Below are 13,085 nucleotides of genomic sequence, written 5' to 3' on the forward strand. Positions count from 1 at the left end.
CCCCACAGGATGGTCAAGGAGAGAAATGAAGGAGAAGAAGCCCCAGAGTATGGTCATAGAAAGAATTGGAGGAGGATCCCCAAATAATAGTTATGGAGAGAACTGAAGGAGCAGCAGAAGACTCATGGGCTAGTCATCAAGAGAACTTTATGGCAAGCTACTGTTTTGGCCCTATGAACCAGCAGGGACAAGGAGGAAAGATCCAAATAGATTTTCTTTTGGCCCAAATCCATTGCTTCTGACTAAGAATATAGGTAGAATCAAATGCAGTGCACAGCAGTCAATCATTTTTCTGGCCTAAACTAGATCAATCTCCTGAGAACACTTTCATATTCTCCCTATGCATCTGTCTACGCATCCATTGTAAATGTTCTTAACTGGTCATAAAACATATCAAGAGGAGAAGCTTACCTTGCAAGACTTGACCCGAATGACGCCAGAGTTCTTGTAGCCCTTCTTCTTCTGCTTCTTCTGGGGATTGATGCAATCGAACTCCACCTACACAACACACATTGCACAGTACACGGCATCAAACAAAGTCACTCTGGAGCAAACTCGGGGAATACAGTGAAAATGGCACAACTAATTTTTAAGCAGTTCCAGAGGTTGTTTGTACAGTAGAATAACTTTATAGAAAACTCCAAGGGCCAAGTAGTTTACAATATCAGAAAATTACTATATCAGGATTCGTCATACATTGTGTATTCATACAGGCGCATGGTTGAGTCCTGGGGACTGAGTTTACTATAAAGTGATTCTACTGTAATGGTGTCAAGTGGGACAAAGTAAGGTTACTGGGATGCCGGAGACTTCCTATTGATCAGTAAAGCCATCCGTCACATTAATTGACTGATAGGAGGCTTAGAAGTTTTTAACAGAGGCGTGGCAGCAGTAAGAGGTCTCAGAGCTGCTCCACTGTAGATTTCCATCTATGGACATTTTTTGTAAATTGTTCAATGCAAGCTGTACTTTATTGGAATATTGTATGAAGGGGTGTTACCCCTTTATTTCCTGATCTACAGAGAGCGACTTCTTAATCCTGGGACAGGCCTAATCTCACAACCTGCCTATACAGTAGTTACCTTTGTGGTGACCATACTGCTTTACTCTAAACATTTATCAATTGTTAGGAACCGGAGAGCCAAATATAGTGTAGTCAATCTTGTTTTTTTTACATACTTTATCTGAAGTAAACATTTTGCATATTATAATAATTCAAAATAGCCTGAATGCCTGGAACTACAAATTATTTTGAGATAGAAATGTTTACTGATGGCAAAGGAGTGAAATGTTTGCTTTCTAAATAGTTGAATTTCCAGTTTAGGACAGCAATACAAAAATTACATCCCTAAGCAACACACTAGAGAATATATAGAGAGAGTTTTAATACATTAACATTATCTAATTTGTCTTCTGTTTCCAAATATATTAAAAACACAAAATGTTACAATTGAACTTTTGGAGGGCTCCACTTGCTGGTTAAAAATGGGCAGGTAAGCCAAAGTGTCATGATCTACTACAATAGTAAACAAGACATTGCAGAGGCTAAATCTGGCCATACACATCCATTTTCCCATTCAATTCCTGGCAGATTCAATAACTATAATTAAGGCTATTGCACAAAATGTCAGATTGATAACAATTTTGACAGATGTTTACCAAAAATCAGTCTAAGTTATTGATTGGACGGAAAATCTTAGTGGTTGTGGAAGCAGCGGCAGATGGCTCATAGCTTCAACGCTGCGGTTTGATTTTTAATATTTTTTATGCTGAAAAATCGATAGGATGTGTGTGATAGGAATCAATCCCTCTGATCAGATTCAAAACAGAGAGATATATCTGTTTACCACATTGGGAATGGGAGGCAATCTATGCATGTATAACCACCCTATGTTACCTGCCAATCAATCAAGCAATTTATTCTACAGAAATTTTCCTGGAGAATTATTCATGAATCATGTAACCGAATGGCAGGTTGAGATCGTGTGATTATGCCTCACTCCTATGTCCTATTTTAACCTACACAGAAAGCCAGAATGTTGAACAGCCAGTAAAGCACTAAAACCTTGTACACATGGACAAAGTCAGTCGGCAGCAGGGATCGGGACTCAATCCCTTTGGCTACAGCCCAGGATGTACAGATGCGTTAATAGCCTCCAGGCCAACAATGCTTCTTGTGGCTATGTGGGGGGGGGGGGGGAAGAGGAGGAATGGATTGGTCAGGGTGCAAGGGGAAGGAGGGCAAAACGGCGTACGAGGAGTGTCACAGATTGGGTAGGGCAGGTGGATAGAACAATGCCCTGGGCCAGTGCCAGGCTGTATTTTATCTGCCAGGTGGATCGCTTGACACAACAAGGGGGATAGGGGCAAGTTGAAAACATTCTTGGAAGAATGGGTCCACCGCAGCCCACTTAAATCTAGGCAAATCAGTGCATACGCTAATCAACCACATGCCTCTCCATGAACTCTCCTCCAGGAGAGTTTCTGAACTATAAAATTATTTTTATTAACCTCCCTAGCAGTAGGATTACTTCCGGATTTTAGGGGTCTAAAAGCGGTCTCATTTTTTCACAAGCTATTAGACCCTAAAAGCAGGGAGGGGGAAAAAAAAAAAAATCATACCGCAGCATAGATCTAGGGGAGCCAAGCACATTACTCACCTCCCCTGGATCCAGCCCTGCAATTCTCCCCGTGTCCACTAGGTGGCACTCTACCTCTATAGTGAGATCGCGGTCTGTCATCATGACGACGGAGGGCAATCTCACCAGAGGAATTGTGAGCTCAGAGGACCGGAAGAATGGCTGCCAACATCTGAATCCCGGGGGAGGTGAGTTACAAACGCCTGCTGCACTAAGACTCTGCATATACCTCCTGGTAGCTACCATGAGTCTGGCTCTAGGTTACCACTCTTAGCTGCTGATTTCTGGCCAGAGCCTGACCCAGGGTTACTGCTCAGGAGGTAAATGGACTGATATACATTTTACAGCAGTAAAAATTTGCAAAGAGATACATAAAACCAGCAAGTGGAGCTCTAAAAGGAAAAAAAAAATGTTAATTTCATATTTTTTCTGATTAAGAAAAAGATAATGCCTAAATAGGTAAAAGTTAATTTGCATTGCACACACTCCAGCACCATCCATCGCACAGTGCAAAAATGTGCATGCTTATTTGAAGAAGCCAAAGGCTTGCAACCGACATGCAGTGATTAGACATGGCAATGCACCCATTCCAGCAGAGAAGGAGAATAGTAGTAGAAATGACTGAGTAATTTTGTCTTAAAAAATAAAAAAATATCAAAGAGCTCACCGGAGTGCCTCCTTCTGCTTTCTGCAGCTGAGACACGTTAGTCTCAAATATCCCTATCAAGTCATGAGAGCCATCGCTATCATAATCTGTACAGTGAACCTAGAGAGAGAGAGGCACGCAGTGAGAAGACAGGTCATTGGCTCACCGGCTGCGACTGCGCTTCCAGCAGCTTGGAGGTCACACACTCGAATTCTCCTATGAGATCGGAGCTGGAGCTGTCATCGTGATCGCTAACTGAGACCTGACATTGAAACAGATACATAAAAAAACGACTTGCCAACAGTTTTTTTTTTTTGTGTGTGTGTGTATTTTTTGGAATCTTTCGAGTGAATCTGTCATTTCGGAAATACGAATTGATGTGCAGGCTATTCTATTAGGTTCTGACATTAAAATAAATGACAAGTACACTTAGAGGATATTTTTATATCATGCAGCCAAGACGCGTAAAAATATACTCGTCACATTTCTCCCACTTCCCACCTGTACTCTTAAAGTGTACCTAAGAAGAAGAAAAAAAAATTAAATATAATTTTATTTTATAGACACACACACACACACACCTGGGGCTTCGCCCAGCCCCCTTCATCGGTCCCTCGCTATCCTCCCAGGCCACCTGGATCCTCCACTAGACGGCCCGGTAATTTAGCCAGTCAGGGCCACCTGACATAGGCGCAGCCCGGCTGCACGTGCTCCTGTTGCTGGGAGTGTACTGCTCAGGCACAGAATGCTCCTGGCAATGGTAATGCGATAGGAGGCCCACGTGCGGTTGAGCATGCGCGGTCCCACCCCCCTCCCCAGATGGCTGAATAACAAGGCTGCCTAGTGGAGGGTCGCGAGAGGACGATGAGCTTGAACAGGGCCGTAGAAAGCCTATGTATTTTTTTTTCCCTACATCTCAGGTTTACTTTAATGCGTACCTGAGATGTAATTAACATAAGCATTTATACTTAAAATCAGACCTAAAGTCTTGCACAGGAGACAAGGAAAACACACAGAAATCAACCCTAAGTGCCCATTCACACTTGCTGATCGTAAAACGCTAGCGATTTTGCTAGCATTTTGCTCTGGCGTTTGTCGATTAACGCTCCCCCCCCCCCCCCAAAAAAAAAAAAAAAAAAAAAAAAAAAAAAAAATCACCATTCACACCTGGCGATTTTTTAGCGATCGCGTTTTGCGCTTCTATAGCACTAAAACACGATCGCCGGGAAATCGCCTGAAAATGGTGCAGGCTACACATTTGCGTTTAGAGTTTTTGTGCAAAATCGCCCAAATGAGAACGGGCCCATAGACGGGGGGGGGAGCGGGGAATCGGGGGAATTACTTGTGTGCTGTGTTGTGTGACCCTGCAGCTCGGGCTTAAAGCTGCAGTGGCCCAATTAGTAAAAAATGGCCTGGTCACTAGGGGGTTTAACACCGCGGTCCTCAGGTGGTTAAAAGTTATTATGCGGTTTTGGGTTTTTTATGACGAGACAGGAAGTTCTAAAATTAGGTCCACTTTAATTGGGGCTTCCTCCACTTCCTCCTTCTGTAGGACGTGAGCCGTTCCTCCACCGTATTATCAGGTAAAGTCGCCTATAGCGGCCCTGGCCATGCAGCATCTAGGTCGTGCTCCTGTGGCTGGGATCGTTCTGTGTCTGTGCAGCAACATGCCCTAAATGCACTGGACTCCGGGCTACTGGCTGCGCATGCACAGATGGAGAGGAACAGAGCGGTCCGAGTAGCCGGCAAGAGAGCCAATAGCCTACAGGGGGTTGGAGGAGAAGTGGGGCAACAGGTGAATACTGACATTAACAATGGGACATATTTTGGTGAAAAGACTACAGACATTTAGAAAACGACAAATCCTCTAGAACAGTAACTCCTGAGCCTGTCCTAAAATCGCACCAATTTGTGGATACCCACACAAATAACTAACTAAATCGCTCCACTCACACACTAAGGCCCAGTGCACACCAAAAACCTTTAGTAGATCTGCAAAACGCTAGAGGTTTTTGAAGCAGATTTCAGAACGATTCTAGGCACGTTTTCTACACATGCCTAGCGGTTTTTGGAGCGTTTGTGTAGCAGATTACAAATATTGTTACAGTAAAGCTGTTATTGAACAGCTTCTGTAACAAAAACGCCTGGAAAACCGCTCTGATCTAGCGTTTTTCAGAGCGGTTTTCCCACTTCCCTATACTTTAACATTGAGGCAGAAACGCCTCAGAAATCTATAAAATGCTGCAGCCCCAGAGTTTGCGGAAAAAACAAACCGCTCTGGTGTGCACCAGCCCATTCACTTTCATTAGCCCAGCGCTTTTCCCCCTGCAAGCGTTTTAAAAAAAACGCTTCAGAACCGCTCTGGTGTGCACCAGCCCTGATAGAGCCACCCATAAATGAGGTTACCCACAAAACATATAGCCATGTTGCCTAATCTCAGCCCACCAATTACGCATAAGGACGGGAGATGCACAGGTCAAAAGTTCAAGCTCCTATTCCCCATATAATAAATGGCCTTTACCTCAGAGGTTAACAAGCAATGACAATGGCACATCAAACAGTGTATTACACAAGCTATATAGAATTGCGTACTTAGCCTATAGTTCATCTGGTTAAACAAATAAAATAATAATACAATCATAATACCCTGACCCAGTACCTCAATGCCAACTCACTGCTAGACCCACTGCAATCTGGGTTTCGCCCTGCCCACTCAACCGAAACTGCTCTCACCAAAGTGGTCAACGACCTTGCCTTAGCTAAAGCTGAAGGTAAATACTCCATTCTCCTCCTCGACCTTTCAGCAGCTTTTGACACAGTAGATCATCCCCTACTCCTCCAGTCCCTCCAGTCCTTGGGCATTCACGATCTCGCCCTGTCCTGGCTTTCATCCTACCTCTCCAACCCCTCCTTCACGACCGCCTTCGTCCACCCCCAACCACCTCTCGGTGGGAGTCCCCCAAGGTTCGGTCCTTGGCCCCCTACTGTTCACCCTATACACATCTTCCATTGTCAAGGTTATCTGCTCCATGGGTTTTAACTATCATCTGTATGCAGATGACACCCAGATCCACCTCCACACCCCTGACATATCCACCACTACCATGGACAAGGTCTCCTCCTGCCTATCAGCCATCTCCTCCTGGATGTCCGCTAGGTTCCTGAAACTAAATCTAGACAAAAACGGAATTTATGATCTTCCCACCCCGGCCATTCACGAACCTCCCAGATGTGCATGTCATTGTTAACCACACTACCATTCGCCCTACCGCTCAAGCCCGCTGTCTGGGCGTCACCCTGGACTCCGCACTATCCTTCACTTCCCACATCCAAAACCTCACAAAGTCCTGCAACTTCCACCTTCGTAACATCTGTAAGATTCGCCCTTTCCTGACCTCTGCCACCACCAAACTCCTCATCCATGCCCTCATAATTTCCCGCCTTGACTACTGCAATGCCCTGCTCTCTGGTCTCCCTATGACCTGAACAGCCCCACTGCAGTCCATCATGAATGCGGCAGCCAGAATTATCCACTGCTCCCATCGCTCCATCACGGCAGATCCCCTCCTAGAATCCCTCCACTGGCTTCCTATCCAGTCCAGAATCAGATTCAAGATACTGTATCTGTCCTACAAATCTGTCCACAAAACCTGTCCAACCTACATTTCCGATCTTACTCAGAGGTACACACCTAGCCGCTCACTCCGCTCTTCCAATGAACTTCGTCTAACCGCCGCCTGCATCAACCAGTCCCATTCATGCCTCCAGGACTTCTCAAGAGCTGCTCCAACACTATGGAACTCCCTACCTCCACCCATTAGGACAGCCTCTCCAACATCTTCAAGAAAGCCCTCAAAACTCACCTTTTCACTCTGGCCTACTATCCCTCACAAGTGCTCCAAACCTACAGCTGAACTCTGGTCCCCTACCGTTCGTGTCCTTACCTCTCCCTCTAGATTGTAAGCCTTTGGGCAGGGTCCTCCTCCTTTTGTGTCCTACTTGATCATGCACCTCCATTACTGTGCACCCATGCTATGCATCTGAGTGAATTCAGCTTGCCTAATCTCCATGCTCCCATCCAGTGACTAAGCATTACCTTGTACTCCTACTGTGCTGTGTGATCTGGTTTTCTTGTATTCCTGTATTGTCATATTGCTGTATGTCACCCCTAAATATTGTCTGTAACCTAAATTAATGTTCAGCGCTGCGTAATATGTTGGCGCTTTATAAATACAATAAATAAATAAAAAAAATAATGAATATTTACTTTATGCACAAAACCAGGTTGATCTGCCCAGCTGTGTTCTTAGTGCCTTTGCTGCACAAGCTGTAATGATGAATGTGACAGTGTTGAACACTTCTGCCCATTTGTGTCCCCCTGAGTAACTGCCAACATATAAAGGTTAAAGTGTTCCCACAGCAACAAATGCTCAGAAATGAAAGGTTGCCTTATGTACTTGGGTGAGTATTGTCTACCACCCTGTCATTCTCTTCCCCTACCTCAGTATTGTCATATCCTCCACCAACCTCAGGGAAAACCTGATCGTCCATGCAGTTCACCCCCCCCCCCCTTCCCCCCAGATTAAACTCAAAGGACGGTATGCTTCCAATTCCCTCCCATGCAGTGACGTAAACACTCTTCCACTATACCATAAAGTTTATGGTGAGTGGAACATCTGCATACATGTAACCAGAGTGTTAAAGTTAAAATGTGACAAGTTAGAGTACACAAAACAGACAGGGTGGTATGCAGTTGACACCTTCGCCCATATGTAGGACCATCGGTAGTCCCGAGCGGGTTACTGCAGATCGCACAGCAGAGCTGAATACTCATCAGCACGGCATCCAGACAGTCTGCTCCATGAGATCCCTCTGGCAAGTTCTCCATCTGTCACATGACAACAGACAACAATCGCACCATATAGACTCTGGAGGATTTGAGGAAAAAATGCAGCGCTGGATCCTAGGGAGGAGAGTTCTGTACAAGTGCTGGCTGATCTGGAAGTGTGGCATTCTCTGCTGTGTATGACAAAAAAAAAAAAAAAAAAAAAAAATTGTGTCATACCCACATTGGAGTATTTTCTTGCTTGCTGGCATTTTAATAGGCATTTTATGAAGAGGTGTGACCATATCACCTAGGACAAAAAAAAACTCAGGAGAAAACGTTAATTGCATATGGGACCTTGTGCCTGTAGGTACTAATAAAGAAGTCTGCCACCATAAATGGCCAAAACTTTACTGTGCCTCTTTACATGGTGCCTACATTGCATGTTGCAGCACGGGACATGCTGATCTCTGACACTACTACAAGTTCAAAACCTGCTCATCAAGTTATTGAATACAAAATACTTTAGAACTGTACTGAAATTTGATGCAAGTATCTACAGAAAATGGGCGGTGCCTGCTGTCATCTTACATCCAGTGAATATGAATTCACAGGATGTGACATTTACTTAAAGGATACCAGATGTGAAAGCATCTGGTAAAATCTGAAGTTGTACTGGGTAGGGGGGGGGGGGGACATAATCAAATACTCACTGCGCCTCCCATTCCTCTCCGTCCTCCGCCGCTCTTTTCCGGTCTGCCCCGTTCTCCTGGGCAAGTTCGGCAACCTCAAACCCGGACATACTGCGCCACGCATGAGCAGTATTTCTTTTCTGCTCCCTCTACGCAGAGGTAGATTTTATAATTTGCTCTCCCGTGCCCAACACTAACCTCCCCCTCTCCCGTGCCCAACCCTAACCTCCCCTCTCGTGCCCAACACTAACCTCCATACCTCCTCACTCCTGTACCCAACACTAACCTCCATCACTCCTGTGGCCAACACTAACCTCCATCACTCCTGTGGCCAACACTAACCTCCATCACTCCTGTGGCCAACACTAACCTCCATCACTCCTGGGGCCAACACTAACCTCCATCACTCCTGGGGCCAACACTAACCTCCATCACTCCTGGGGCCAACACTAACCTCCACCTCTCCCGTATCCAACATGTACCTCCACCTCTCCCGTATCCAACACGTACCTCCACCTCACCTGTTCCCAACACTAACCTCCATCACTCCTGTGTCCAACACTAACCTCCACCTCTCCTGTATCCAACACTAACCTCCATCTCTCCTGTATCCAACACTAACCTCCATCTCTCCTGTGCCCAACACTAACCTCCACCTCTCCCGTATCCAACACTAACCTCCATCACTCCTGTGTCCAACACTAACCTCCACCTCTCCTGTATCCAACACTAACCTCCATCTCTCCTGTATCCAACACTAACCTCCATCTCTCCTGTGCCCAACACTAACCTCCATCTCTCCTGTGCCCAACACTAACCTCCATCTCTCCTGTGCCCAACACTAACCTCCATCACTCCTGTGCCCAACACTAACCTCCACCACTCCTGTATCCAACACGTACCTCCACCTCACCTGTGCCCAACACTAACCTTCTCTTCTCTTGTTCCCAACACTAATCTCCTCTCTTGTGCCCAACACTAACCATCTCTCCTGTGCCCAACACTAACCATCTCTCCTGTGCCCAACACTAACCATCTCTCCTGTGCCCAACACTAACCATCTCTCCTGTGCCCAACACTAACCATCTCTCCTGTGCCCAACACTAACCATCTCTCCTGTGCCCAACACTAACCATCTCTCCTGTGCCCAACACTAACCATCTCTCCTGTGCCCAACACTAACCTCCATCTCTCCTGTGCCTACAGTAACCTAATTTCTATCCTCTGCCTAATACTAACCTCCACCTCTCCTCTGCTGAACAATCATTGTTAAATCAGGTGATAGCCAATCTGCTGTTCGGTTGATGTAATGAAATACAAGTACCATAATTTGCTAGCAGATCTATGAACATGCTTTCTTTGTCCCAACGGGCACCAATCTGCTTGTTTCTACTAAAGAGGCTAATCAAAGATTGTAAAGGAACTAAAAGGAACACTAACACTGCCACCTTAGGAGAAAAAAGTGAATAGGATCAGGCTTAGGATTTCATCCTACATTTTCTCCAAGGTGATATTTTCACATTATAAGTATATTGCCTTTTAAAGAGAAACAGAGATGAAGCACCCTCATGTATTTTACTACATTTATCAGTGGGAACATGACAGTAAACACCTACCCTGCTTTTAGTTTCATTCTTATCTGCTTAATTAGTCTATTAGCGGCTGTGATAAGAATCCCCGACTGGCTCCGTCTAGGTTTGACCTGGAATCATTATAGCTGAGTCACTCTTCTGTGGAGTCTTTTCAAGCCCAAGCCTGCCACCTCCTGGCTCAAATTTCCTGCTTTGCATACTGAGAGCTGTGATGACATGGGAGGGGCTGCTGCTGCTGAGAGAGAATCTCTGAAACAGACAAGTGTGGCTGCAAGCCTGCAATATGATCTGTGTGCTCTGTGTGCTCTCAGCATAGATACTAATGATGACTGCAGTTTCATTCCTATGAGAGACACTTCCTACAGGCAGTTGCACATCATACCGAAATGAAAGCACATAGCCTACGTAGCAGCCTAATCTCATATAGCCTAGACAGCACATCCAGAACAACTCATAACCCGGAAGCAGAAGGAATATGAGCCGGCAGCCATATTTGATTTTTCCTGGAGCAATAATGGATAAAAACACACTAAAAAAGGCACACCAGAGTGGCGAAATTATCAGGTAGAGCATTTATTCTTTACAAGCTATTGACTGATATGTTTATTTTGTGTGAAACGTTCATCTCTGGTTCCCTTTAAGCCACCAGCAAGCAAGAAATTCCTCAGAATAATTTTGGCAGCACTTTTTCCACCTACTTTTTGGTCCTGAAAAGTTATTTTAAAAAGAAGATGAAAATTATCTCCTAGGAAAAAAAAAAAAAAAAAAAAAAAGTAAAAATTGGATCGGGCCCATCGTGTGTTACATTATTGGAGAGGTTGGTTTTTTTTGGAAACCAGTGAAGTCTTATTATAGTTTGCAATTTTATGGATGTTGTAAAAGACCTGCCTAGTCTGAGTTTGTAGATCTTTCGAGGTGAATGTCCCGTTTGGCAACGTTATGAACATAATGACAAACAGACTAAAGGCTGAGAGCGGGCAAGGTGCAGATGGACACAACCATGCTGCTGGTTAACACCATATTCAGACCTGCCGGTCTTCCCAAAATTTATCTACACAATTTACTTGATATTTCCAATGCACCGCAGAATGTGGCCAATTGGAGTTGTGGGCTAACATGAATAACCAAAGTGGAGGTGCCCACTAATGATGCAATCTCACCAAATCTATGTAGTAGAAGGGTAAACTAAGAAACACACACACACACACACACACACACACACACACACACGTACGTACTTTAGGTAGTGCCCATATTATACATATTAAGTGGCAAGATTGTGAAATTAAGATAGTATCATTAGTGGGCACCTTCGCTCTCTTCCAGCAGATGTCAAAGTGAGCTTAGAGTTTTTGAATGCCCTGTTTTATTTTCTGTTTGAAACCTGTTAAGTTAAAGAGACACTGAAGCGAAAAAAAACAAAAACATATAAATGATTTGTATGTGTAGTACAGCTAAGAAATAAAAGATTAGGAGCAGAGACATATGTCTAATGTAAGAGTTAAACTCCAGATATCTATGCAAAAGAGCCATTGAGCTCCACGACTTTCAAAGTCACAGAGAGCTGTGTCTTCTGAAGCTTGTTATCTCAACTGTCAGTCAGCAATTTCTTTTTCTCTCCAGAGGACAGGTTCATAGCTCACTGGCCTGCTCTGTAAAACCATTTCGAATGCCGAGTAATGTGTAAACTGCAAATATTAGTGAATGATGCAAGGTTACAAAAACACTATATAACTGAAAATAAAAATACGAGAACATTTTCTTTGCTACTATTGTTCTAGTAATTATCCGTACTACACAACCAATGCATTATATCAATTTTGTTTTAGCTTCAGTGTCTCTTTAAAGGTTTTATGGTCTCAGCTGCATGATACAGTCTTTAAGTGTCCTCAAGCTGAAATACAGTGGATTGCAAAAGTATTCGGCCCCCTTGACGTTTTCCACATTTTGCCACATTACTGCCACAAACATGCATCAATTTTATTGGATTTCCACGTGAAAGACCAATACAAAGTGGTGTACATGTGAGAAGTGGAACGAAAACCGTACATGATTCCAAACATTTTTTACGAATAAATAACTTCAAAGTGGGGTGTGCGTAATTATTCAGCCCCCTGAGTCAATACTTTGTAGAACCACCTTTTGCTGCAATTGCAGCTGCCAGTCTTTTAGGGTATGTCTCTACCAGCTTTGCACATCTAGAGACTGAAATCCTTGCCCTTTCTTCTTTGCAAAACAGCTCCAGCTCAGTCAGGTTAGATGGACAGCGTTTGTGAACAGCAGTTTTCAGATCTTGCCACAGATTCTCGATTGGATTTATATCTGGACTTTGACTGGGCCATTCTAACACATGGATAGGTTTTGTTTTGAACCATTCCATTGTTGCCCTGGCTTTATGTTTAGGGTCATTGTCCTGCTGGAAAGTGAACCTCCGCCCCAGTCTCAAGTCTTTTGCAGTCTCCAAGGTTTTCCTGTATTTGGGTCCATCCATCTTCCCATCAACTCTGACCAGCTTCCCTGTCCCTGCTGAAGAGATGCACCCCCCCGAGCATGATGCTGCCACCACCATATTTGACAGTAGGGATGGTGTGTTCAGAGTGATGTGCAGGGTTAGTTTTCCGCCACACATAGCGTTTTGCATTTTGGACAAAAAGTTCAATTTTGGTCTCATCTGACCAGAGCACCTTCTTC

At 44.4% G+C, this 13,085-nt stretch overlaps 1 protein-coding gene across 5 annotated transcripts in view; it reads right to left on the reverse strand.

The window, feature by feature from the left end:
• CPNE1 (copine 1) overlaps positions 1 to 13,085 on the reverse strand; it is a 186,927-nt gene that overhangs the window by 26,120 nt on the left and 147,722 nt on the right. For 4 of the 5 annotated variants that reach the window (XM_068263637.1, XM_068263639.1, XM_068263636.1 and 1 more), the window contains 2 exons: positions 3,307 to 3,405; positions 412 to 498 (listed from right to left, as the gene is read on the reverse strand). In XM_068263637.1, coding sequence (XP_068119738.1) covers positions 412 to 498; positions 3,307 to 3,405 — 186 coding nt within the window. Of the gene's footprint in view, positions 1 to 411; positions 499 to 3,306; positions 3,406 to 3,451; positions 3,548 to 13,085 lie in introns of all 5 variants that reach the window. The other variant, XM_068263634.1, reaches the window with a different exon arrangement.

The sequence above is a fragment of the Hyperolius riggenbachi genome, chromosome 12, assembly GCF_040937935.1.
Source record: "Hyperolius riggenbachi isolate aHypRig1 chromosome 12, aHypRig1.pri, whole genome shotgun sequence".
Classification (NCBI taxonomy): Eukaryota; Metazoa; Chordata; class Amphibia; order Anura; family Hyperoliidae; genus Hyperolius; species Hyperolius riggenbachi.